The sequence below is a fragment of the Artemia franciscana genome, chromosome 12 (genome assembly GCF_032884065.1).
Source record: "Artemia franciscana chromosome 12, ASM3288406v1, whole genome shotgun sequence".
In the NCBI taxonomy this organism is placed as follows: Eukaryota; Metazoa; Arthropoda; class Branchiopoda; order Anostraca; family Artemiidae; genus Artemia; species Artemia franciscana.
In genome coordinates this window covers 38,896,798-38,923,057 of record NC_088874.1, presented here as the reverse complement: position 1 = coordinate 38,923,057, position 26,260 = coordinate 38,896,798, and the positions used below count along the sequence as shown (strand labels likewise).

Below are 26,260 nucleotides of genomic sequence, written 5' to 3'. Positions count from 1 at the left end.
TTAATAAAACTTCTTCCGCAAAACAAGTCTAATCACTTTTTACTCTTTATAAGAGTAAACTTTTTGCTCTTTAAAAGGGGATTTTACTAAACTTTTTACTCTAGTCACTTTTTACTCTTCATAAGAGTAAAAAGTGACTAGAGGGCAACCAGCCCCCACGCTTTTTTTCCCCAAATGCAAATTTTTAGATAGCTATTTCGTTCGAAGCAGTCCAAAGTTCAAATAACTGCCTCTGGGGTTGACCCCCCTCTCCAGCAGACTCTAGGGCAAGGGCTGTAAGTTACGCAAGTTACTGATTGTTAACATTTAAGGTTTTTCCATGGGAGATCCATGGATCTCCAAAAAAGAGATATTGATGTGGAATATTGAAAGGTATATTGAGCTAAATCAAAAAAACTTTGTGCATCTAAGTTATCAAACAAGGTGTATTTGCAATATCTTCAATGTACAATTCAAAAACATACAATGTACATCACAACGACGTATCTGAAATGTCCCTGGAACGACTGATGACATTTCGTTAAAACTTTCAGGGAATATTGGGGGGGTTGTGTGTTGAAATAAATCAAATGCCAATAATTAGAACTGTTAAATTAAAATCGGATATTTCAATTCTTATCCTAGAGACTGGAAAAATTGAAGAAATACTCATATTAACTGAAAATAAAAAAACAATAGATATTAACGCAGAACCTGTCACAAATAGACCTATGAGATCAGCAGTCAAAAAAGCAAGGCTGACATTAAAACGCATTTTCAGATCATTCTCTTTCATTTCGGCGAATTGCCTCGTTTCATCTCATTTTATTTCTTTGTCCTGGTTGAACTTCGCTGAGGTAAGGATGCTGGGACTGTTTTGGAAAATTTTTCATTTTAGTTTCATTGATTTTATCCTGTTGTAAGTTGTTTTTTCTTATACATTTTTGTACTGCTGAGGGCAGCCCTTGGATATAGGGCCAAAATATTCATCCTAATTTGTTTCACACTGTCTTGAGAAATTCCCTATTATTCTTCTTTTTTTGGCGTTTGTGATATAAAGGCAGTGTGGTCTTCGTCGCTATTTACGAAAAGAAAAGATTGGCAATATAAGGCGAACAGAAATTAATTGAAAAAAAAACACGCCACTGGAGCGTACTACTTCAGGCATCTTACCCTTCCCTCCTTACACTAAAGACTTACTACCCTCCTTAATAAGATATCACTATAATTTGAAAAAAATCACTTCAGTTAACTAAGCATAAAAATAAACGTCAGAAGCATTTTTGTGCCATAAGGTAGATTTCATCTTACACCACCATTTTGGAAATTGATATATAATCCCTCCTGATTTCCGGGAATATTCCTGGTCACCGCTGTTGCTATGAAAGTAAAGAGTAGCATTAAACCCAAAATGACCAGAATTTATTCTATATAGGAGGGCAGTTAACCCTTCATCTTCCTTCTTTAAATGGGGCTAATAAAACATTAGATGAAGCAGCCATTGGCGGATTTTCTAATTAAACATCGCTGAAGAATTTTCAAAAATATAAAATTAATTAGTGTTTAATTTAGCAGACATTGGTTTAGAAAAATAAAAGAATCTAAGGACTATACAAGATATACTCGTGTTTTAATAGCGATGTTGGGCTACACCCCAAAGTTAATAAAAGTTGAAGATATTCCCATATGCCCCTTCAATCCTAACAACTCTTATTTACCGACGCTTCTGATGATGCAATGAAAGTCACAGGTTTTGGGAATGCGAGATGCGCAGAAAAAAAGAAGAAGAAAGAACAATTATTTAGAAAATATTTCATTGTGTGTCATAGAAAATGCAGAATTTAGCAGCATTCAGTAGGCGTATTTTTGATTGCGCTCCCGTTTTACAGAAAAACTTTGTTATTGCGGTCAAAGTAAAAGGTTGTTTCTCTTATTTGAAAATTTTGCAGGAAAGCGCAAACACTGGTTTTTAACTTTTCATGAGCAGGGGCATATTTTCAGCCAGTCAGTAAAAAAATGAGTCAGGAAAATAGTGACGCGGAGTGCTACAATTTTACTGGCAAATTTTCTTTATTAGGTAAATCGGCTTATGGAAACAAATGAAGCACAATAAGCGGTCTCAACTTGTAAAAAAAGGAAAAGTAACGAAGTGACCTTAATAGTAATATCACCAAAATTAGCAAGTACAATTTTTACTCCCCCCCCCCGCCCCAAACACAAACAATTTAACTAAAGACGCCTCTGTTCATGAGCATTTGTTCGTTTAACGATTTAATAATAATAAAAAAAAAAAAATCCCATCCGTAGTTGATTAATAGTAGCTTCATGAATTAAAGTGGCTTCTTGAAACTATGTTTAAAAGTCACTAGGCAGGAGGTAATGCAAGACACTTCATCTTAATCACGCATGTGTTGCGAACTTATTATGAAGTAACTATTCCTGATGCAAATATGAGTAGCGGATACGGATGTAGTAGAGAAATATTTCCAACATTATAACTCATTCTCTAAAGAAATAATCAGCACCTCTTCGTTTTGAATACGATTACCATTGCTCTAACATAGCTAAATAATTAGCGTGTGTCCGTAAAGCCGTAAAAATTAATATAGCCCATGCCCCTTGAATCTCTAGACGTTGACCCCCCAATAAAATGCTGAAGCTACACGCCCCTGTTTAAGAGAGACTTATATAAAAAAATGAATTGACATCATTTTTATGCAATCCTAATAAGGACTTATGCCAGATTTGCTCCTCTCACCCACTCGAAATATCTGTCTTGGCTTTTTCTACAATCAGCCATGGCTTGATGCCCACAACTACTTGATTTTAATTCAAAATCAACGGACTCGGTACGTGTCAAAATGGTCATTGGTACGTGTACATTTTACTTCTGGAAAAGATTCCCTAAGGCAGAAAGTGCTACCCAGTGATCTTTCTGAAGTAGAAACAATGGAGTGCTTGCCAGTTCCAAAGCGATTGGAACTAAATGACGAATTGGTGATGCCAGAAAAGAATGGCGAACCACTTTGTAGGTTTTATTTTTGGCTGATACGGAGTATAATAAAGCATAGGCTAGAGACATCAAACCTAAGTCTCATGTACAAACAAAAGTACACGATATCCTACAATGTTAAAATAATGGGTCCAGTATTCGGGTGCCTTTGGGGTATGCATGATGACGTTCATGGATACTAGACGCCTGAGAAACTGAGGATGGACGAGCGCAAGCACCAAATTAATGGATATTATAAAATTATTTTAATTGGACGTCTGTATTAAATATATTTTTTCTGTGGTCTCAGGCGTCCAGCACCTCATCTAAACTCTATCCAGAAGGTTAGGAAGCAGTAGTAGTTGAAAAAAGAATCAATTTTGTATTTACAGCTAAGGTATCCCTTTCAATCTTTTCGTACACGATTTGGCCATAGCTAACATTAAAATACTTCTTGTTCAAATATTTCTTGTCCCATTTGAACTTAGGGCCATTTTGCCAAATGTCTTTTCAATATTAAATGTCACTATGGCTTATGTCAATGTCATTGTGGCTAAATGTCAGTCTCATTGTGGCTTATAGTCATAAATGCTTGGCTTTTGCTAATTCATTCTAGAGGGTATTGAACAAAAAAAGAGAAATATTCCATTGTCACACATATTATTCGATATATGACTGTTCAGTTGACTGATTAGCAACACATTTTTTAGAAAATTTTCTTTTCTACGTCGAGAAAGTACCTCTCATCAGAAGAACACGCCTCGAGAAGCCATTGTACCCTAGATTTAGCATATCCCCAAGATTCGTATTTATAATTTCAGCCCATGGCTATATTCAAGAATGCGCCATGTAGGTTTAATAAACCATCGATCTATATATCACTTCTACCTTTTTTTTTTTTTTATCACTTCACTCATATAAGAAACATGATCTTTTCTTCATCTTCTTTGTTTCTAATTTTACTTATTTTTCAAATGCCAATGCATCTCATTGCAGGAGAACAATCCCTTTTTATTAAAAAATTGAACATAATGCTCGTAATCTGAACGAAAAAATTCACAAAATTGTATCAATCAATTTCAGCGTTTGATGTACTGTTAATGTACAAAGCTAAAAACAAGTAAGCAGATACGTCCTTCAGAATGTGAGAAATAGAAACGTGGGGGGTTCTCACTATATCCAGAAGGTCTAAAAATTATAATAATCAGTCTGAAAAAGACAACATTATCACAATGAGTAAGAGACGATCCTCTCTCCAATAGCCTACAATGTTACAACTTGTCAAAATAATTGCGAAAATAAATCTTTCGCTTCATAATAATCCTTTTAAGCACAGCACACTAGAAAAAAAATGTAGGAAACTTCAGAAAAAAACTTGAAGATTTTGGGATGGGGAGTGTAGTCCCTGCATTGGCACATTCATTCCTATGAAATCTATTTTCTTGCTTTTAAGAGTGTGAAATTTTTTGTATTACTTTACTATGCTATTATTTTTATTGACATACTTGTACATATTATTCTAAAATTCTAATAGTGGGTTTCACATACACTGTAGAAAGTTTTATCTTCACGAATTTTACTAGGCTAGGCCTACGTAGAATTCAAGACAATTTTTTTTTTTGCTATGTTAAAAAGGAGAAAGATCTTGGCCCGAAATAAAGCCCACCAAGGGCATTTGTTGGATACAACTTTCAACCTATAATTTCTACTGATTATTATATTGACTTATGTTTAAAATGGTTTAAGTTTATTTCTGGACAGTTTTCTAAATAAAATACAATCATTTTGAGACGTAGAGCAAGTTGAAGCATTTCACTTCAGTCATTTGGATTTTTCGTTTCAAAAAGTCATTTTTCCTCTTCAAAAAGACGAATGCATTTTTTTTAGGGGGTTTAAGAATCAATAGATACGTAGGTGTATCTATTGCCTTTACAAAATCTAATAACTTGTTTCTTAAAATACAGTATATTTACGAAACTGTCATTTAATCACGGGGTTACGATTCAATCGCTATATAAAACATAATTATTATCATCATTATCAGAGGAAAATGCATACCTTGTGATTTCAATATTTTACAAGAAAGAAAACAAAGCATCCAAGGCGTAAGGAAAATAGTTACGTTTTCAAAGATTAGACAGGAATTAACTGAAAAGAACAATGTTTTACTAGTCTCATGCTATATTCAATGAATTTGTTTTTCTATGAATAAATAACAATCGATGCGAACTTTCTCATGTTCGAACTCACTTCCAAAGAAATATGATGTACATGTGTTGCAAAATATGAATATGTATATATATATATATATATATATATATATATATATATATATATATATATATATATATATATATATATATATATGTATATACTTTTATTCGATATTTGCACTTATTCACCCCCTCCTACCCGACGGTTATGCTTTTTTGTACAGGTTTTTGGATGTCTTTCGTTGGTTCTGGACAATAATGTACGGTTCCTCATTTGTGGGCTTATTTGTAGTAGGGTCAATAAAATAAGTATTTCCTTCTCTTCTGTTTCTTCTTCTTAACGAAGTAGACGAAACTAAAAGATTTTTCTTACTTTTACTATATTTATCTATTTTACCACTAACGTCTCTTTTCGTCAAATCTCTTTCGAGTACCATTTTTTCTCCTTGACACGATGACGTGGGTGGTGTTAAACCTACTTTTTTTTTCCAATTACTGTTGGTATGGAGAAACGCAATCCTAAAAAAATGTCATGATTTTCCTAGTGCCTATGTAGTTCCGCAATCCCTGATGAATTGTCTAGAAAGCACCTCATAATGGGCGATGAATGTACTTGGTGAAAACATCGTAAGTTAAATAAAACTGGTTTTCTGCTAGTGCCAATTCTATGAAGCTGTCTGCTGTGTTTAATTATAATAGTAACGTACTTATATTGTATTTTAATCTTCGACTTCCTAAATTAAATAATTTTATTATTAAAGAATAGTGTAGAATAACTTCTTGACAGCTCTCGTTGCCAAAAGTGTATATCGAAAAACATTCAGTTTTAATGTCTACATTCAAAGAAAATAATTTATTGTAGCTACTGAATAAACTTCTGATTTTTGTGGATAGGCCTTCAGATCCATCCCACAGACTTTTTACGACAATTTCAATAAATTTATATTTTTTCAATTTATTAATGTTAAGCATGACTCCCGCTCAAGACAAGGAAACTAAATAAGAAATTAGAGAAAAGAGGATATGAAAATATAGGGAAGAGGTAGCAATATCTCTAGCTGGATTTTCTACACGGGAGAAAAGTTGGAAAGAAGCCAATTCTGAAAATTTCCGCGCTAGAAGGAAAGGACAACTGGAAATTCTTGAAGTAAGTTAATTCAAGAAGTTAGTAAGTATAGTTTCTATTTTTTGGCATCCAGCAATCAAAGCCAAAACCCATTAAGTCTAGTTTCTACTCTTACACTAAGAATTGGTAACCTACAGGAGTAGAAACTTGCACTAGAATCAGAAAAAAAAAATACTGGCAGCACCATCTAGCATTTAAATATTATGAGGCATTTTTTAAGTGCTATAATAAGGCAAAATTAATGTAATTAGTGTAATTGGCAAAATTAGTGTATTAAGAAGTGTTTGATCTCAGTTTGTGTATTGTATCGGATTAACGACACTTCTTGACTACTGAAGTTCTTGCGTCGGCTCTTCAGTGCGTTACTAGAGCTAGGCTCGAACTCAGGGCCCCGTATTACTAAGCTGAGACCAAACCCACTGAGCCACCAGGTTGGAGAAATATGCCAAGGCACCAATGCGATGGTGGTAGATAGCCAATGGTTGGTAGATAAAGATGGTGATTTTACGACATTGGGGCCAGTTTCTACTCTCATAAGTTACCTACACTCTTGGCTATTATATTCTACTAGGAGATGTATAGAACTATATTTCAGTTTGAACACATGTCCATACATAAACATGTATCCTTTGAATACAAATAGTAAGATTCACAAACATGTTAACTTACTAGTTAATAGAAAATTCTCTTGGGGTAAATATGTTTAAAAAGTAAGAAATTATTATACAAATACAAAACATTATTTGTATATTTTGAACAATTAAAAATAGAAACAAAACACAAGATCTAGAATAGATCTGGAATACCAGACCTAGCAAACCAAAATTTGTTTGTAATAAAAAGGACATTTTTCTTAATGTACCGACCTATTCTTACACTCAAGTAGTACATCATTTTAAGAAGCCAAGTGCTTTAAAAGTGCTGTGTGAAAAAAAAGATTTTTATAACAAATGTCTTTTGGTATTTAAACCAGGAAAATGCTCCCACCCTCAAATTGGGCCCCAAAGATAGCCAAAAAAGTAACTGATTTTGTTCCTAAAATGCATGAATTGATTTACACTTATAAAACAATAACTAGCATATTCTCGAAAAGGGTAGGATGAGATATCCAAAAACTAGGAATTTTATAGGAGGGGTAAAAGACGGAGCTTCAAACAAACTGAAGTGAAGGGGGAGCATGTAGAGCTGTGTTAATCTCAGATGGCTTGAACCCACAATACGGTGTTAGAAGTGGTAATAGTAATACATGTTTTAAATGGAATATTCTCTTACACGGGACGACTTAAATTATAGTGTCCTATGAAGATAAGTAATTAAACAATTATTTTCCAATAATTAGTGACGGTCTGGCCCGCCTTCAGATTTTCGATGGTTATTGTTTTGTCTGTTTTCTTTGAAGCTCCTCAGGAGCCATGTGAGATTACGCCCTCTTTTAGTATGTGATTGTTTTTTTATATCAATATAGGAAGCAGTTCCCTTTCCAAGTTTGCCTTCATTAATTTCTATTAACTCGGTTTTGATCAGATCTTGGCAATCGCTCTATGGTACCTTTCTTTTGTTCAAAATTGCTGTATTCAATGTTGAAGTAAAAAAAAGCTCCAGTAAAGAATTTAAGGAAGGGACAAATAGCTTCACAAAATCTACCGCTAATCAATCTTTAAGACTAGGAGAAAAATCAGTAAACATTAAAGAAAGAAACTGCAATAAGTGTGAAAAAAAAATAAATAAACGATATAAGACAGAAACGCCAAATTGAATGTGGGACCAAAAACCGGAAATTGATATAGCCGAAGCTTGAAGAAAAGATATGTAAATACAAGGATTATAAGAGATGTTATTGCATAAAAGAAGAATAAAAACAAAGAAGAATCCACTTTCATCTTTTTAACTTTCATGTTAGTATTGTTTTTTTTTTTTTGTTTCTCTTGGCTTTAGCCTTCAAATTATAGTTTCAATCTGAATTTCTTTCCGGTGCTATTATTTCCTTTATATTTTTATACAATAAAATTTCGTTTTATTTGCTCATTCTTGATTTTTAACTTTTTTCAACTTATATCTTTTTTTTTATATGGCATTCCTTGCACCAAAGACAGCTTAGGGAGGTTAATGCCTAAATTCTAGAACCTTTCTGAAATTCCCCTCATTGTCTTCCATTCAGAGTTGTACAGACAGCTACAACGCTGCATTGGCATAATATTTGAAGAATGGCCCATGCCTTCTCTACTTTAACTCTTCTATCATCACACATGTATTATTTCTAATATTTAGTTTTATCTAATTCATATTCAAGGAATTAAAACAAAAATATTGGACTGCTCGATCATTCAATAAAAAAGTTCACATCATAGATAAGGCCAATTATAGCACAATACATAAAAAAAATTCCGAGAGAATGGGGAGGATAACCCCATGCAGACGAACGAAGAAGACTTAACAAAAATGACAATAGTTGCCATTTCAGCAATATATAACCACATTAAGTAGCCAGGTACCTCACTATACCAAAAGACTATTTATCATCCTTAAATAATGGTTCCCACACAGCTGAAACACGTGAACGTATAGTAGTCGGATCAATTTGTGATTTTCCCACTTCAAGCTTAGGAAGTGATTTATGTTTCGATTCTAAGCACTCTTCCATCCAGGCTAAATGACCACTAGAACTCGGTGATGACGGAACAGTATTTAAATTTGTATCTAATTTTTCAAAACTTTGCTCATTGCTTTCCTCTGTATTGAACAGGGTTGCCACTTCACTATGAATGTCAATTATCGGCTTGATTTTATTTTCTAATAAACATGGAATCTCTTCATTGCCCCGAGTTTTCTGATAAATTGACTGAAAGTCTTGTAGCTGAGGTAATGATTTGGCGACTAGATCTTGAAATACAGGGTCTTCAGCTTTTGAAGTACTATCTTGATTCTCCTAAAATATATAAAAATTAAAGCACTGGGGCACAAAACCAACATTTTAAGGGAGGGGGGGGGTATTATTTTTTTTTCCAGAGGTGAATGAATTTTGAAAGAAAGGCATTGATGGAAAGACGACAAAACCATATAATTTTGATAGTTATGACATGTACAAGTCAATCCAACTTGTTTTTTTTTTCAGTTAAGTCTCCTCTAGTAAAAATCTGATTCGCTCATAAGGATTTGATTTAAGCCACATTTCCGGAATTTAGAACAAGTTTGTAACACCTTCTGTTTGCAAATATTTTTGAAATTCTATTATGTTAATACAAAACTCATGGAAATTCAGTATCATTAACTATTCTATTTTTTCCTGGCTTGCTTTTAAAGTACTCTTAAAAAGTCTAAAACAACTAAAGGTATTAATATAAAAAAAAAAATATCTACCATATTCTGAGATATAATTTTTGAAGTAATGCCAATATCTAAAGAAGTAGGACGCTTTATTTAGGTGAACTAGACGATCAGGTACTAAGAATAAGATAATAACCCTGTCTGTTGGACTTTTTGTTGTAGGTTATGCAAATTAAATTATTTTGTAATAACTAAAGGGTCTTTAACATAGATTGGTATATAAGGGAAAATGGAACTAACATGATGAAAAAGGGGGAGACGGTTATGTACTTGCTTAGCAGCTATTTAAACCTTGGATAACTTGACACACAAAAAGCGTGTATAGATAAATTGTTTAAGCATATCTGTATTTGATAATTATATTATAAAGTATATAATAGTTTATTATTGACATAAAACATATATTATACAATAATTAATTAAGTTATATTAGTTATGTAAATCTAGGATATAAGAGCATGTAGGATACTAGAATATGCTAAACCTTTTTTAAGAAAAATTACTACTACTACTACTATTAGCAACTCACCGTAGCACCAAACCACCTGAGGCCAACACAGCTACGCATGCGCTTCCTCCATCCCAATCTATTCAAAGCCTCCCTCTTTACACCCTCCCAGGAAGTTCCCAATTCTTTAAATCTTTCTTTATGACATTCTCCCACCCCAGAGGAGGACGACCTGCTTTCCGTTTAGTCCTAGACGGTTGGCCAAAAAGGACAATCTTCAGAAATCTTTCATTCTTCATCCGCTTTAGATAAACTGTTTAATGATAACTTTCGGAATAAAAATTGGCAATGATGCACTAAACGTTTCTCTTTACAAACAACGTGGTTCGACCCTACTCAGCATATATCATAAAAAAAACCGGCTTCAACATGTCCCCCAGAGGTACAAAGATCCAGACCTGGAGAGGTTTTTGTATGTAGACCGTAAATTGGCATGATTAAGCTGGGATAAGGCGTTTAGGAAATACGAAAAAATAGGGAGATTTCTTGGGATGTGCCCCGAGTGGTAGATTTGGACAAGATAGAGTGACGCAGGAGTGTTCGCCAGCATGTGAATTTCAGCCGGCATTGCAATACAACGAATTTGTAACAGCAGTAATCACGTAGATAACTTCGAAGATCACACTGCCTTTCAATGACGATAGTAAAACAGTTGAAAATAGGGATGAAACCTTTAAACCAGGAGTTTTACTGCTGATGATGAACACTGTATATGTGTTCGAAATATCCAGAAAAAAAAAAAACAATACAAAATTATATCCGTTCACTGTCAATTAAAAGATTTCATCCCTATTTTGAACTGTTTTACTTTAGCAGTAATCACAGCATGGCCTGTCCCCAATTATTCTATGAATACTTGGGTCTTTGCTTCCTTCTTTTTTTTTATCAAAAGGACGCAGTTCTCTCTCAACTTGACTTTTCCTTCTCATATTAAATTTGTCTTTTACCAAATATAGTATTTCTTATATTTTTTGTTTACTATTATATATATATTTCCGTTGAACCCTTACAACCACCAAAACAAAGTGAATTCTTGTGTAACTGATTTCTGTAAAAGCTTGTTCAGTCATTTCCCAATAATCAAAAAACCCGAATTATAAACGCAGAAAAAAAAGAGGTTTTCACTAATATAGTTTTTTCAACAAGAAAAGACTAATAAGAACTGCAATGCACAGTTAAAGAATTGGACTTGATCCGGTAGATTGTACATACAAATACAACATGTAATCTAAGATAAGAGGTACATTTTCGTCCAACTCATGTTGGATTCCTCCCCCCCCCCCAAAAAAAACTCCTAAATACTCTTCTGTAACTATGAGTAATGACTACTCAAAGGACTTTAAGAAGCACAAGCATATTCTAAGAAAGTGTGACACACACTCTTTGGATATGGGCATGACGAAGCTTCGGATAAGTTTAATTTGACCGACCGACATTTTCAACAAAAGGAACCAATTTACCATATCATTTTCCTCGTGGTTCAACTGACGATGATATTCTGCAAGCGCTCTTGTTAGACTTGAGGCCACATAAAGTGCAATTTGAGCATCTTCATCCGACTTTACAACACATCTTGTCTAAAAGAAAAATCCCTGATTAGCATAATTGTAAATAAGTGTTGGTGAGAGTAATGTGAACTGAACAAGCAAAGGAAGGAATTAGTTATATTATTTTTTGGAAACAAATTTAATACTAGCAGAGGAACATGGGGGAAAATTTCAAATCAAAATAATTTTTAATTTTTAAAACATATACAATGAGGATAGAAAAGTCAGATGAAAAAAAAAAAAAAAAAAAAAAAAAAAAAACTATCTTGTGTAGCAACAGCAATAAAGAGTGAAGAGTAATAAAAAGCAATAAAGAGTAAAGAGTGAACCCCAGCCCATAGCAACCATAATTTTAAAACTGGACTTAAAAAAAATTTGTTATAAATATTTCTAACATAAACGTGACACTATCTTGAGAACGGTAAAAGCAACTCAACAGTACACTAATTTTCAATTACAAAAATATATTTTTTTTAGAATTTCAAGAAGAAGCCTAAAACCCACCAAAAGTGAAATACAGTTGAAATAAGACTCATATCGTCATTATTAAAATCCCTTAATTTGAGGTTTGAAGCCCGCCACCTTGAATAACAGAACAGGGAAAATCCTATTTTGAATAGGTATCACTGGCGTTTCTCCCCCCTCCCCCAGTGATCATTGTAGAGTGTCGAGAGAGGGCTCATTTGACCGTAAGTGCAAACATTTAGATATTCTTTTAAGCAGCAAAGTAGATGACTTCACGGAAAAAGGCTTGATAAAGTGATAAAAACATTAATTTTGACCCAAACAGGACAAAAATGCTGGAGATTTATATTTCCCCAGGGCTTAGGCTAAACGGTGAAGAAAAGAGAGAGAGAAAGAGAGAGGGAGAGAGAGACTCACAAGTTCAATAAGTAGCATTCTAAACGGGCCATCAGAAGGAGTCGCAACAGTGTGCTCATCAAAGGGAGGTCTAAATGAGAGAGAGAAAAAAAAGAGAGAGAGAAAGAGAGAAAGAGAAAGAGAGAGAGAGAGAGAGAGAGAGAGAGAGAGAGAGAGAGAGAGAGAGAGAGACTCACAAGTCCAATAAGTAGCATTCCAAACGGGCCATCAGAAGGAGTGACAACAGTGTGCTCATCAAAAGGAGGTCTAAATAACAAGAAAAGATCGATGAGGTAATATAACAGCAAATAATATTAGAATTACATCGGCAGAACAATGCTGAGTGATGTCAAAATTATAATGTTGCTAAATTTTATTGACCTAAGTATTTCAAGATTGGCTTCAAACATCTGAATCGCTTAATATGACAATTTTAACCCTCTATTTTTTCATATGGTTAAGTTTAACATAGTTTAATATTTCTAATTTAGATCAGTGACATATTTTAGATTCTAAAACGCCAATCCCACCACATCTTGGCACAGACAAATATGACACATACAAAACTGATGCAGAATATCTTTTAGTTTGGTTATAAGTCTCGCTAGATTTTACAGCGCATGCCCATGATATTTATCCATTCCTATAAACGTCAAAACGGGAGATTACAGTCCCTGGACTAACAAAGTCAAAATCAAACGAAACTCAAAAGAGTTTCCATATTTTTGCTATAAACTAGAGGATTTAAAACAAAAGCAACAAAATTTAGTTTGTACGTTCTTTTTTAAATACTTCTCTCTTCTGGAATATAAGGAAAATAACAAAATTACTTTTTTTTTACTATGAAAACAACCTGAAACTCAATATTTTTCAAAAAATATACACTGAATTTTATTTCATCTTAGAACAACACAAAGTTAAACAACAGTAAAATTGTAGAAAATGCGTTACTTAAAGTGACTAAATGGTCAAACAGTACCTCTTTTCTCATTTCAAGGGGACAAGGGGCTTGTAAACAGATTCCCCTTGGCACAGTCTTGCCTTCAGTATCCATATAATCACCAAGTAACAGTTTCTCATAAACGTATATATTCAGTTTTAGTGATGTGAATTTTGTAGCAAAGGAAGAAGCAACCTCAATTTTTCTTATTTTTCGTTCCTTGGTCCTTGAGGAAAGGGGTTCGAGATTTGGTCATTTGGTTTGGAACGAGGGTTAGTAGCGTGACTGTAAGTTCAGCTAGAGTCGATCCAGCTCTGAACGGGTACCTGCAGAAATCTGGAGAGGTAAACAGGAAGGGTGTGCGAAAGCAAAGGATGGCTGGCCACCCAACCCTCATTACACTCCCTGGCTAAAGGGTCATGAATGGAGATCAGCATCGCTGGTTTGGACTGTAAAGTCCAGTGGGATATTCTCTGCCTTTACTATACCTTACCTAAAGAGTATATACAATTAGCTAGCTTCTTTTTTAAGAGACAAGTAAATTTTTTCCTGACAAGTAGATGTTTGGTAAGGCTGAGTACTCAAAAGAAGCTAATCAAATAATTTATACAATTATAATATGAATTTCCAAGATTCCCCATTAAAACTTTTGGCTTTGCTCAGTCGAACCCATGAATAAGAAGTCAGCATAATAGTAGCAAAGTTATTAGCATTAACTCTTATATATATATATATATATATTTTTTTTAGTTCAGACGGATAGAAAATGCGCCACTTATGATTTCAAAAACCCTCCTTATGTCCAGCTTCTGTGGTAAGTTCAGACTAAAGAACTTTAGATTACCTAAGATACGAGATTATAAGCTATCTTAATGCTTCTTTTCTTCGTGAACAGAGAACCATATGCTTACATATTCAAGCCCCATCCATCCTTAAAAAACGCACGGGGGCCACTCCTTTCCTATTTCATGAAACACAGCTTGATATCACGATTTGTTCTGTTTGACAACAAGCAATTAATCGACCTTCTATCACGCCTTCTCCATGGAGTCCCTCAATTCTCTCTTCGAGTGCAATTTTGGGCGCGATTACCATCCATGCTACTAACATAGTCAAACAAGAACAATTGCCGCCTTTTAACTGAGCTGAGGACCATGTCTATGATCTTTTTTGTGACTGTGATTTGTGACAAGGTCAGCAAACCTGATCATTACTACCCCATGAGTAATCCTATTCCAAATGCAAGGAGGGTGCGCTTCTTTTGGCCCTTCAAAGTAAATTAATTTACGACTACATGGCGATCAAGCTAATAAAAAGGCGAACTTCGACAAACATCAAAAGGAAGCTGTATTTCCAGATTTATGGAGTCTCCTGAAATTCTATCTGTCGCTGGTCGGGTGGTTAATGTTGCTTAAAGTTGATTGAATGTCTTAAATGATTTTTATATTTATTTAACTGACACTCAATACCCATAGCAGAATAGCTATTTAGCTAATCACGTAGGCTACATTCGGCCCCTAGTAAATCTGAATCACCTCTAGTTTCCAATGTAACTTTACCCACACTTGAAGGTCTAAGGCTAAAAAAAAAAAAAAAAAAAAAAAAAAAAAAAAAAAAAAAAAAAAAAAAAAAAAAAAAAAAAACTTTTTTTCGGGTTTCACCAAATTCCTGCCATAAAATTGAACTCTCGAAAAGAGACATGCAAATTCACGTTCGTAAATAGACAAAAATTAACACGAAATATAAATCGTTAGTTTTTTTCTGACATTAATTACGAAAGATTTTGGAAAACCTTATTTTCTTTTGTGGAAACCAAGAAAATTTGACGACAGTAGAATAACAGTGGATACTGTTAATTTTTGTTCATGCAGACAGAAAAAACTCTAACTGCCCATTTTTGTCAATCGTGTAACAATCGTTTTTACGAAACTGTATTACAGATATCATTCTAATTTCAAATATTCCATCATTTCAGAGGGAACAGCGTACTGTTTTTTAATAATCATTTTTACAACTTGAGATACCATTTTTTCAACATCCCTGAAGTAACTTTTAAAATTAAAGAGATGCCACCCCAAACCTCAACAACAAGTAAATAACTGTTGGCATTAATTCAACATTAGAGGCATGTCAATGCCCTTGGTAAATTAGCCATTTGGCTAATCAAGCATGTCCTGCCACCAAGAAACTAAAATAATCTCTGTTTTTCAATGTAATTTTACCGACATTTGGAGTCTAGCAACATTAGATCTTATTAGATCTTTAGAGCAATATTAGATCTTTTTTACACAACAAAAAAAGAAAGATGTCTATGAAATTCCTTCCACTATACCCGAATTTTCTGGTTCCAACAAATTTCTCCAAAAGAAATTCAAATTTTCAAAAAAAAGAAAAAAAGAAGAAAAAAAAAAGAAAATTAACGTTCGTAAATAGACAAATGTTAACACGAAATATAAATTGTTAGTTTTCGGTAACAACAATTTTAGCAAAAATTTGGGAAAACCCATGCTTCTTTCAGAGAATCCTAAAAATTTCGGTAACTGTCGACATTCACCAATTTACAGACATTCATGGTAACAAATATAAACAAAAACTTATAATTTAATTTTTTTTTATCTTCATTTATTTTAATTAAGTAAAATAAAATTATTTATTCTAATTTATTAAATTAATAAATAATAAAAAAAAATATATAGCTCTTACAATTACCTTTACGATTTTGCTGGATAAAACTAGATGTCATGGATATTTTTTTAAGGCAAACTTGAGCTGCCTCTCTTTATCTGTTCTCTGCAATCCTTCAATAAATTATTTCTTTATTGATTTAATTTACTTAATTAATTAAAAAACTGGTCTTAAGAAATACTGAAAACAAGAACTTACAAGCCGCGTTTTGGCGACTCGAGTTTTCCATTTCTCATTACCGTTGATTCATATGGAGGAGGAGAAGGAGGAGTTTTAGGTCGTCTTTTCTTTTTCTTCTTCACCGGAGATAAATTAGTGTCCAATTTGGAATGATCAACCGCCTCTTTAAGCATAAAACTGCTAGAACTTTCATCAGGAACTTTAACTGGTTCACTTGGTGGTGTCCGTGGCTTTTTTGACACCGCCGTCAACAATTCTTGTGGCGCATAAGGTACACTTTTAACAATAGAGTCAATCTGCTCAGCCTGGGGCATATCACTTTTCATTGGAGCCTTCGACTCTATTAAAGGCGGCATTGGTATTGTTTCAATGTTTTGCTGCACTGAATCATACTGCACTATGTTCTGCTGCACTGAACCGTAAACAGTCGTTTCTTTTAATGTAACTCCATCGTTTGATGGTTCCATTTCTTTAGTAGACGTTTGCAGAACATTATCAGTTTTTTGTCTCTGTAAAAAAGAGCAAAAATAAATACGTTAATCTATATTCATTGGCTTATGAGCTTTTAGAACAGTGGAAGTGTAGCTACAGCAATAATTAAAGCAGTATACAGATGTAAAAGCTTTCATAAAAGACGAATTTTAATACTGTTAATAACATGTAGTGTAGATACACCATTAGGATTTCAAAAATAAATCTGTTGATCTACATTCATTGAGTTTTGAGGTTATTGACACTAGCCCCCCTCTCCATTTTTGTAAAATTAATGTGGGATTATCCCTTGCTCCTAAAAAAGTTTTGAGAATCACTTTTGTCGAGTCAGTACATAAGCATTTGTTGTGGAGACAAAGAATTTCGATGATGGATTAAGTTAGCATATTTGTGATTTATTTTCAAAAAAAAAATAAACCTACAGACTTTACTATTAAGCAAAAAACAATCGTTTGGATTAACAAATAAATTTAAAAAATAAAGGAGTCTTTCAATACTGTTATATTGCTTAGTGCATCGTGAACGGAAATAGAACTGTACATACATACATACTACGTACTACTTCGCATGAAAAATGCGTACCAAGAGTTGGGTGTCTTTCCGATTAAGGAATAAGCTCAACAACTGCTTAAGTATTCATAATATTCCAACAAGAGGCGCAAAGAAAGCTTATTTTGTTATTTATCACCAGAAAAAAGGGTACAATCAAAATACAGCTAATTCAAAAACTAAAGGCCTTGAATCCAGTTTCTATTTCTAAGCCTCCAGCACTAATTTGACTTGACTTCTTCATTTTAAGAAGCAGATTTAAGGAAAAAAAGAAGAAAAAGTTTTCGGACTGATGCTCATTATGCAGTAGCTGCAATCTAGTAAATGTCAACAAAAACAATTTTTAAGAGAGAACAGGCTAACCAGGAAAAACAAGAAAATCTAACATGTTTTAATCATACAAAAAAAGTTTTTTTTGTGATTAAATTTTTTACCTTTTATTTATTTTTTTTTTACCTTTGCCATTTAATTTTATTTCATTTTTTGCCTTTCTGTTGTTCAATATGCATTAGCTTATAAGGTTGTTGAACAGTGAAGTCTATTAACAGCAACAATAGCAAATGTTTACGCGTTCACAAATAAATAACTTTGATGACTAGGGCAATCATGAAAACCAAGAAAAATTAATAGATTTCATCCGCAACAAACAAACGATAGTAAAACTGGTAATTATTCCGCTAACTGGTAGTTAAACTAGTAGTTAACTGGTGGTAATATTAAATGAATAATAAATAATATGAAGAAGAATGAAATGTATAAAGTGAACAATAAATAACATATGAATAATACAAGAAAAATAATAAATGAATAATAAATAATAAAATGAACAAATAAAAAATGAATAAAGAATGACCAAAGCAAAAAATCTAGTTATTACAGAATGAATCATGAATTACCGAGTTCTTATCTAGTACTTACTGGAGAAAGAAATTGAGGATAAACCCGTTTAACCCGGCAGTTAAGCCCGTGGGTCTGTCCTCGGTTCTTTTTTCTTTTGAATTTCTGTCTTCTTGCCTTTTATTAAAAAAAATCTGCTTATCTATATGCATCACAGCTTGTAAAGTCGTTTTGACTAGGGAAGTCTATCCACAGCAATGGCCATGGCATCTGACTTAAACCGATGTTTAAGAGCTTTTTAGGAAGCCTTTTTTAGAGCTGAAACCCCTCTCTCTTTTTATGTACATGCCTAATGAGTCAGTGCAAATTGAGAAACGAATATCGAGAATATCAACTGAATCCTAACTACCTTTTTAAAAAAAAATTCCAAATGGTTCAACTTTACCAAAATGACTAGCAACATCAGCTTTGTCATCTACTATATACTTACTTAAGTCTTCCCATGCCGGCTGGTGCATAAGGCGAAAACGGTGCCTCTATAAGGTGACCTCTCAAGAGCTACAGACCAAAGATCTTCCATTTAGGATCTGAATAGCGGAGCCTCCTTCTCCAGACATCAACCTAGTGTTGTTTTTTGTCATCAACGCCCTATGATACCGGGATGGACACGGCATCACACATAGTGAGGGAGTCCTTCACCTATGCGTACCATGTGATCTCAATAGTGCTATCGACTACTTGCAATTTTATTGGCCACAGACTTGGTCTATTTCAATGTTAGTTTATTTTGATTTTTATGCCTATTTAGTTTTTACAAATATTTTAGTAGGTTTATCAAATGTTATAGAACTGTTCTTTTATCGTCACTCCTGTACATACTGTGCATTTATGAGTATCCATACCATGGAGATGAAAAACCTTCGGTAGCGAAGTCTCAACTACACAGTAGTGAACATATTTAACAGCCGCTTTATACACACAAATTTTTGTCTTTATACTGATCTCCAGTTGGTTCCACAAATGGCGGCGGAGTAGCGAGAAGATGGCTTGGGCTTTGTTGGTTCTATTCTGTACGTTAAGGTCACAGCCTCCACGAGAGTCTATTAGCAAGCTAAGAAGCTAATTTCACATTAAAACTTGCAACAGACAACTTTCATGTTTATGATTAAATATTCTCATTCAAAATTCACACAAGTTGTGAACGAAACACGTACTCTCATATTAAATGCTATTGATCAAAACTTGTCCATGCCCACATAAACCTTTACATAAAAACAAAAAAAACAGTAACAATACCTTAGAATCCTTTTCTTGTCTATAACGACTCTTTTTTCTCCTATCTTCTTCAGAATCAGATGATGACGATGATGAATATGATGAAGAGCTTGAAATACTATTTTTGTTGATTTTGTCTTGGCCATGCTTCCTAGCCGAGTGACTTGTAATCCATCTCTTCCTTAAGCTGCTTATTCCATTTGGCTCTGGGGTACGAGAGCGACTTCGCCTGCTACAAAAATGCAAATAAAAAAACAAAAAAAAACCTACTAATGCCTTCTAAGATTTGAAAACTTCTGTCGAGTCAAAATAACGTTAGAAAAGAAGCAATTACTATGTCTACTACTTAATTTAAGATTTATAGTGTTCAACTATTAATAAACATGTGTTGTTATTAATGGTTTCGTAGATTTTGTTTCAGTCAACCACTATAGAAAAAAATTCTGTAAGAAATAAAAAGTGCAAAAAATTAAACTTTAACAAAGGTTAAAGTTCCCGCTAACAGAGAAACCTAGCTTCCTGGAGCAGAAGGATCTCACTTTGCTTTTCATCCCGCTTAGCATTTGACAAGAAATTTGGTAACCTAAAATGAGCCTAGCTTGACAAGGGAAGCCAAATTGTGATGCAAAACAGACCCTAACAAACGACTGTAAAACATTCAGAACAGCATTTACAAGGGAATTTGAAAATCTCATCTTTTTTTTTTATCATTTCGTCAGGAATAATTTTTTAATCTATGGCGGAGAGATATAGTCGCCAAATCCACCATTCTCTAAGACTCCCAAACAAACACTAGTAGAGCTTAGAATGAACACGAATATATACTTTAAACAAATTTTTTTGAACTATAATGAAATTTTTTTTAATATACGGTAAAAAAGAAGTCCCCAAATCCACTATAAATTGGGTATATAGGAGGATACGAGGCGGAGGGGATTAAAACTCAGTTATTAGAAGTATTTTTTTTTATTAAGGACAAGCACTCAAATAACAAAAGTTTATAATATACTATAATGCAAGTGAGAGACCTACGCTGTCAATAAAAACTAACAATTTCTTAACAAGATCAGTGATTCATTAATATTTTAATTGTCTTAATAAATTACATTACTAGGGATAAGTGGAAACAATGTTAATGGGCTGCAGTTAATAAAAATAAGACAAATCTATTTTTCAAACATCAAACCCCCACCATCTCAAAGACATTTGGCATAAATGCGACGCACTATGAGCATTCCATTACGTAGTTTGAGAGTGGAAAAGGAAAGACAGGGAAGAGAAAAAGAGACAGAGTAGAAGATAGATGTGTTGGCAAGGATTCAATGTGTTGGCAAGGAGATTCGAGACCGCAGTGTAAAGCCCCCCTTTCATCCCTATATATTTCCGAAAATACTATTATCTAATGTCCGGTCACTTATGAACAAATTAGAAGAGGTTGAACTTTGCTTGAAGAATGAACTGGTTGATATTGCTTGTATCTGTGAATCATGGTCCGCGACTGAAGATGTTGTAGCATTTGAAGGATATGATACCTATTTCAAACCTAGAATGACACCCACTGATATTACAGTAACAGATGGTGGTGGTGTTGGTATTATTTGTCGATCGTCTATAAGAATCGAGTTCTCACTTTCAGTAATATACCAAATAAGCATGATTTTGAAGTATTATGGTTGTGGGGCAGGCCTAAGAAGCTTCCCAAGGAAGTGGCATCACTGGTGATATGTGTTGTTTACTATCCGCCCCGTGGCCCCTATCGTAAAGACCTTGTGAATTACTTAAATATTTGCACTGACAATGTACGATCTTTGTATCCTAATGCTGGTATCATAATGTGTGGTGACTTTAATGACTTAGATGCCAAATGGCTAAGTAATTCACTATCACTTAAGCAGGTTGTGAATGTGCCCACAAGAGGTAACCGTATGTTGGATCTCATTTTTAGCAACTGTCCTGAATATTATAATACTCCAGTTACATTACCCCATTAGGTTTGAGTGATCACTTGTGTGTTGCTTGGACACCCAATCATTTTATCCCAAATCGACAAATAAATAGTGTGGTGTACAGGCCTTTCTCACCTGAACTAGTAAATCTCTACAAGAATTGGCTCACACATCGTGACTGGCGTGATATTCTCTCATTGTCTGACGGTGACAAAATGGCAAGTTTATTCTGTAAGGAACTATTCGAAAAATACTGTGAAATTTTCCCACAAAAAAAAATATATGTGAAATCTAATGATAAACCATGGATTACTCAAGAGATTCGGAATCTGATAAAAGTGAGGAACGAATTGCATTTAACTGGATCCGTAAAAGATTTCAAAAGAGTAAGAAATTTAATTGTATATAAAATAAGATGTTCTCGTAAGCAGTATGGGTCTAAAATAATAAGCAAAATATATAAATCCAACCCAAGGAAGTTCCATGACTTAGTTCAGAACATTATCGGGAAAAAAGTAACCAGAGTTGAAGTGAGAGATGTCAATGGTAAACCCCTGTTACCTAGTGAAATTAATAACTTTTTTGCATCTGTTTGTAAAATTCATCCGCAACTAAGAAAATTACCACCGAATGATTCAGTTTCAAATATCCCTATACTAGAGATTTGTTCAGTTGCTAAAAAGTTAAAGGCACTTGATTCTCGTAAATCTAGTTATCCTAGTGAGATACCAATTAAATTGATTATTGAGTGTGCTGATCTTTTATCTACTCCTTTAACGGCAATTTTTAACCAGTGTTTTATTGATGGTGTTTTCCCATGTATTTTTAAACAGGCATATGTAACGCCAATCCCCAAATGCAAGGCACCTAAAGATATAACCGAGATGAGGCCGATTTCGAAAACTCCAGCTCTCTCAAAAGTATTTGAAAGTTTTATTTTTGATTGTTTATTTGAAGACATAAATGATAATATTGATCCCCAACAATTTGGATTTAGATCCGGGCATAGTACTGTTCATTATTTGGTTGCATTATTGGATACTATCCTTAAGCACTTAGAGAATAATGGGGCCTATGTTGAAGCATTATTTGCAGACATAGTTAAGGCTTTTGATAGTCTTGATCATAATGTAGTTGTGGAAGAAGCAAAGGCTATGGGTGCCCGTCCATTTGTTGTACGAATGCTAGCTAGTTTTCTTTTTGAAAGATCTCAGTGTGTCCAACTTCCTGATCATGAGCCATCTGAATTTGTAAATATTTTTTGTGGTTCACCACAAGGGACTAAACTGGGCCCGCTTTCTTTTCTTATTGTTTTTAACCATATTTTAACAACAATATGTGAGCGTTTTAAATTTGCTGATGATTTAACTGTTTTATCACTGCGACTAAGCCCTCCGACTACTGAACAGTCTGACTTGATACAAATCTATCATGACCTAAAAGCTGAATTAGGAAAGGTAAAACTGGCGGTCAGTGAAACTAAGATCTCTTATATGACATTTTCCTTCCTAAAGGGTAACAACCACTCTTCTCATAATTCCATACTGCCAACAAAGAAAACTGTTAAAATACTTGGGATTCTTTTGGACGATGAATTAAGATGGAATTCGCACGTTGACTATCTGACTAAAAAAGGCGCCTCGCTTTTACATTCATTTTCCAACCTAAAAAGATTTGGTACACCAACTGAGGTTTTTAAGTCTGTATACTGCAGCTATGTTAGACCTTCTCTTGAGTATGCATGCCCTGCTTGGCATCCGGGATTGACAAAAGATCAAACAGATAGACTTGAAACGATACAAAAAAGAGCTGTAAAAATTATACTTGGACAAAACTACTCAACTTACGAGGATGCACTGAAACAACTCAATTTGGACTCACTTGATAGTCGTAGACATGGCTTAACATATAGATTTGGACTAAATTGTATAAATTCCCCAGCTCATTGTCGTCTACTACCCAACTTTGCGAGCCCCCCAACTGGAGGACCAGTTACTAGACTTCGACAAATAAAAAACAATTGTCCACAGTTACTGACTTGCTCAGCATATAGTACTGAGAGATATCGCAAATCATTTGTTCCATATTTTACCCGTCATTTTAATAATATTGACGCGACTAATATTTAATGTTTGATTAAGATATTGTTTGTTTAAATTTTCCTGTGAGTGTTTTTGAAGGTATAAATTATTTTTGTCATGACATGCTAATGCTAGCTCCGGCTATTGTAGTGAAAAAATATATTCTATTCTATTCTATAGAGGGACAGAGTGAGAACGCATTCATCTATCTTTTTTTTTTTTTTTAGAATTTAGGAACCAATTAACTGAACTATACTTATTTGGGAGGATATAGTAGTTGTTGTTTTTTATAGACTCTAATTTGTGATATAGCCTACTATAGTGGAAGTAAGAGGAAAATATTGTCAATAAGAAAACAAACTATTTCTTAGTAAGATCAATACTTCAGGTTACAAATCTATTTTGTCTTAATAAATTGTATCACTGAGGATAAGCAAAAGCAATTTAGTGGGCTGCAATCATTTGCCTGTTTTTTTTTTTTTTTTAAATTTAGAAATCAATAAACTAAACTATACTTATTTCAGAGGACTTACTGTTTTTTCCTACTCTTTCTTGATCTGGAACGGGACCTTGACCTGCTTGAACTTGTTACTGATCTACGACGGTGGCGAGATTTCCTGAAAAAATTATCAGTACAAGACCATAACTTAATTTGAGCTTGTAACTAGTCCCTTATTTCTTTGTAGGGGGTATAGTACTATTTTATAGCCTAATTCAATATTTATACAAAACAATCACTAGCCTGCCTGCCATTGGTCGTTCTATGGATGATGCTTGATTGGTCTTTCACAATTGTATAAGGGCTTTTCAACATTCAAGTAAATTCTTGTTGGGGTATCAATATAGGAAGCACTTGTTTCGAGATTTTTCTTACGCTAATAAAATTTTTAACTTTTTGTGTTAAATTTTTTATGTAATTTAACACGTGTCAAACTTTACGTAGTCACAATATAGAGAGGACTTCTTTCGGGATTTTTTTTTTACACTAATAAAATTTTTTTTTATTAAAATGTTTAGCTTTTTGTTTTTAATTTTTGACAATTAACTTCAAGACAAAATATTTTCAAAGGAACTATTACAAAATCTTAGAGAGTCAAAATCGTTTTATGTATCAGCAATAAAAACTGTATACATCAAACGACTAGTATGAAAACAAATGAATTAGAAAAAAAGTCTTAAAAAAGAAGAGAATATGATTAAGAATCACCTATTTTAAACTTTGCTGATACAGGGAACATAAGTTTTCCCATATCGTTCTATAGGAGATTTTATAGAGGGAAATGGAGGATTTTAGTTGAAATTGAGTTAGGAGGGCTTGATCTAATGGGAGAATATGACTAGAGAAAAGTGATTTTTTTTTTGTTTTAAGAAAGTATTATTAACGGAACACATAACCAATATAATTCATCATTTGCTCAAATATTTGACATGTATACTAAATAATCGGAAACATACAAAACGTGTTTTTATTCTCGGAAACACAAAAAAGCATTATTACAAAAAAAAAGAAAGAAAAATCGAACACTTCTTTTACTCAATTGTACTAGCTACAGCAAAATGAGATATTAGGGACTTTTGCATCGCCAAAGATACTTTTGTGTAGTTTTTTTTAATTAAATTCAAAAGATTTTTTTTTTCTTTAACTGAAAGTAAGGATCAGCATTAAAACTTAATAACAGAAACTATTGTGTATTTGAGTGGAACTGCCCCTGCCCCCTCCTCAACCTCGCTATCCACACTAAAGTTTCTCAGATCTTTAAAAACGCATCTTGCTTTAAGCGGCCCTTGTGTTTCAGGAGTCTTTTTGAAAGAATTTGGACTGCGTAAAGAGCGAGTCATTGAGGAGGAGGCAGCTCCCCTCATATACACAATAATCAATACCTCGGTCTTTACGCTAAAGTTCGAATTCTTTAACAATGACCCCTGAATCACAAAGGCCGTTTAGTTACAATAAACAACAAAGAGAGATAAAACTCAAAAAAAAAACAACCTCAAACGAGACTGCAGCCAGTAGAGAGAAAAGAGATGAAAGACTAAAATAACGCGGATATTTCGCTGTATCTAAACTAGGCGTCCTCAGCACAAGATAAAACACTAAACTAAAAACAAATAAAACCACCACCAATAATAATAAATACAATTGTCGCTACTAGTCCACGTAGGGAAAAGAAGCTATTAGAGTTACTTCAATGAGAACATCAAAGCAACGGAGGAAAAATTAAAAAAATTGAAACTAAGTTAACTATTGTGTTGCGAAATAATCCTTTTTTTTTTTTTTAGCTAATGTTGAAGCAACTCTTTTTGGTTCAGTAGGTAATCTTGTACAGTGGTGATTGTGTAAAATTTTAATTCCTTTATCGACTATTGGTTCATTTTTCAAAAGACAATCATAAATTGGGTCAATATTTAAATTCCCCATGTCTGCATTTATTGGAAGATTAGAAAAAATACGTTTTTTAATTTCTATAGCCTCCCTCGCCCACTGAGAAAAACCCCTATCATTAGAAATAGCTGTGGCCTCATCAAATTGTATGAAATGTTCAGGATGAAAGAATGAATGTTCAGCCAGAGCCGAAACAGAAGTTTCAAGAGGATTTATTAATTTTAGAGTTTTTCTAATGAGTTGCGATGCTCAATAAATTGTAGGTTAGTTCTACCAATATAAAACTTTCCACAAGAACAAGGAATTTTATACACCCCCCTATCTAAATCTCCCCAGGTTAAA

General features: G+C 33.7%; 1 protein-coding gene across 2 annotated transcripts in view; it reads right to left on the bottom strand.

The window, feature by feature from the left end:
- Window positions 1-7,040: 7,040 nt before the first annotated feature.
- The window catches only part of LOC136034089 (arginine/serine-rich protein PNISR-like), a 42,381-nt gene continuing 23,161 nt past the window's right edge, over window positions 7,041-26,260 (bottom strand). The window contains exons 5-10 of one of the 2 annotated variants that reach the window (XM_065715214.1): window positions 24,069-24,152; window positions 19,530-19,740; window positions 16,374-16,864; window positions 12,748-12,817; window positions 11,603-11,719; window positions 7,041-9,236 (exon numbers count right to left, since the gene is read on the bottom strand). In XM_065715214.1, the coding sequence (XP_065571286.1) occupies window positions 8,820-9,236; window positions 11,603-11,719; window positions 12,748-12,817; window positions 16,374-16,864; window positions 19,530-19,740; window positions 24,069-24,152 (1,390 nt within the window). In that variant the 3' untranslated portion in view covers window positions 7,041-8,819. The remainder of the gene's footprint in view (window positions 9,237-11,602; window positions 11,720-12,747; window positions 12,818-16,373; window positions 16,865-19,529; window positions 19,741-24,068; window positions 24,153-26,260) is intronic. The other variant, XM_065715215.1, reaches the window with a different exon arrangement.